General features: G+C 38.0%; 2 protein-coding genes across 4 annotated transcripts in view; one reads left to right on the top strand and one right to left on the bottom strand.

Moving 5' to 3' along the window:
• The window catches only part of LOC118747732 (rho GTPase-activating protein 68F), a 5,160-nt gene extending 4,952 nt beyond the window's left edge, over nucleotides 1-208 (bottom strand). For 2 of the 3 annotated variants that reach the window (XM_036481844.1, XM_036481840.1), the window contains exon 1: nucleotides 115-208. The gene's annotated coding sequence lies outside the window, so the exon portion shown is untranslated. Of the gene's footprint in view, nucleotides 1-18; nucleotides 42-114 lie in introns of those variants that run through there. The other variant, XM_036481843.1, reaches the window with a different exon arrangement.
• A 652-nt stretch (nucleotides 209-860) lies between these two features.
• The window catches only part of LOC118747729 (fat storage-inducing transmembrane protein), a 3,546-nt gene continuing 2,998 nt past the window's right edge, over nucleotides 861-1,408 (top strand). The window contains exons 1-2 of the mRNA XM_036481837.1: nucleotides 861-989; nucleotides 1,089-1,367. Coding sequence (XP_036337730.1) covers nucleotides 1,262-1,367 — 106 coding nt within the window. The 5' untranslated portion in view covers nucleotides 861-989; nucleotides 1,089-1,261. The remainder of the gene's footprint in view (nucleotides 990-1,088; nucleotides 1,368-1,408) is intronic.

The following is a 1,408-nucleotide window of genomic DNA, read 5'->3' as shown; positions in this document are numbered from 1 at the left end:
TAAAACGTTGATACTAACATAACACCATTGTTTGAACTTTGCATTTAACGGAATAAACTTAATTTTAGAAAGAAAATATTAATGTTTGTTTGCGAAAAACGTATTTAATTTTACCTTCAACTTCGCTTGTTTGCCTTTTCTGAGTTTGACGTTTCTTACTTTTTTGTTTTGCCATTTGACGTTTAACAAACAGTGTTGTTTTGTCTCCGACAATCATTACGCATAGGGAGAAATTTTGGGCAATAATGAACGTACTTTACTTAGGGTCTACACAATAGCAATACAGGCATACTGTTTCACTAATGCATGCATACTTTTCCGATTGTGAAGTAAATTGGACAGTGATTTGACGTATGCAGACAATCATTTCGACGTCTTGTGCAAGAAAAAAGAGAAATTCTTAAAAAAAGAACTATAATAACGAAAGAGACGCAGATGTGTATGAAACTTTGTCTCTTCTTTATTATTTTTTAGTTTTTAGCTTAAATAGCTCGCGCGAAATGTGTATTATAATACGACGTTCACGTCCGACATTTTGGTCAAAATGGATTGTCATAACTATTGTCAGGACGCCGGATCTGTCACTTTCATCGCAATCGAATTGTTCATCAAAGAGAAATTTTTGTACGTGGCCATTTCATCGCAGAAGATTGCGATAGCTCGCAAGCGATATCTCCCGCTATCTGTCTCCTGCGATGGCGATGAGTGGTCTCCGCAAGCGATTCATCGCCGGAGATCTATCGCAGTAGATGAACAATCGCTAATGGAGACAGCAAGTTATGGTACGATGCCTTATATGTAGCCAGAAAAATAGAAATAGATCCAGTATGGCTACAACCACAGTCGCGGTGTAGCTTTGTCGCTCCCTCTGAAGGCGTAGCCCGTCGTTTTCAATGTGTTTCATGCATGAGCTCCCAAAATAAAACGGAAGATGACCAGAACAAAGTGCAGGTGAACAGATTTAGCTATTTTTTACTTTAGTGAAAATGGTAAAACAATTATTTTTCTATTATTAAATTAAAATGCCATAGTTTTATCAAAATTTAATGAATATTTCTAATTCCAATAATTTAACCGTCTTATTGTAGCATCCGGTATACAGATAAAACAGCAAGCTCAAAGCTAGATCTGTCTTAATTTGGAAATATAATTGAACTTTGGCACATTGAATCGCTGACATAGGCGAATGAGTTCACTTTCACCAGTTACTTGGAAGCTTGGCGAACCTGAAAATACAGATTAGATTGTGCAATAAAAAATAATGGCTACCAAACGTCGACCATTGCGTACAAGCTTGCCCGGTCCAAGTTCTTCTAACATGAATTTCAGACCCGGTGGTCCAGACGTCAAAAGGGCAGAAGCAAAAGGCACCCGCCCCACAGCTGCCCCCAGCAGCGTTAGAGAAATA

The sequence above is a fragment of the Rhagoletis pomonella genome, unplaced genomic scaffold (genome assembly GCF_013731165.1).
Source record: "Rhagoletis pomonella isolate Grant_MI unplaced genomic scaffold, Rhpom_1.0 Rhpom_scaffold_00012, whole genome shotgun sequence".
In the NCBI taxonomy this organism is placed as follows: Eukaryota; Metazoa; Arthropoda; class Insecta; order Diptera; family Tephritidae; genus Rhagoletis; species Rhagoletis pomonella.
This window is presented reverse-complemented; position numbering and strand designations above follow the sequence as displayed.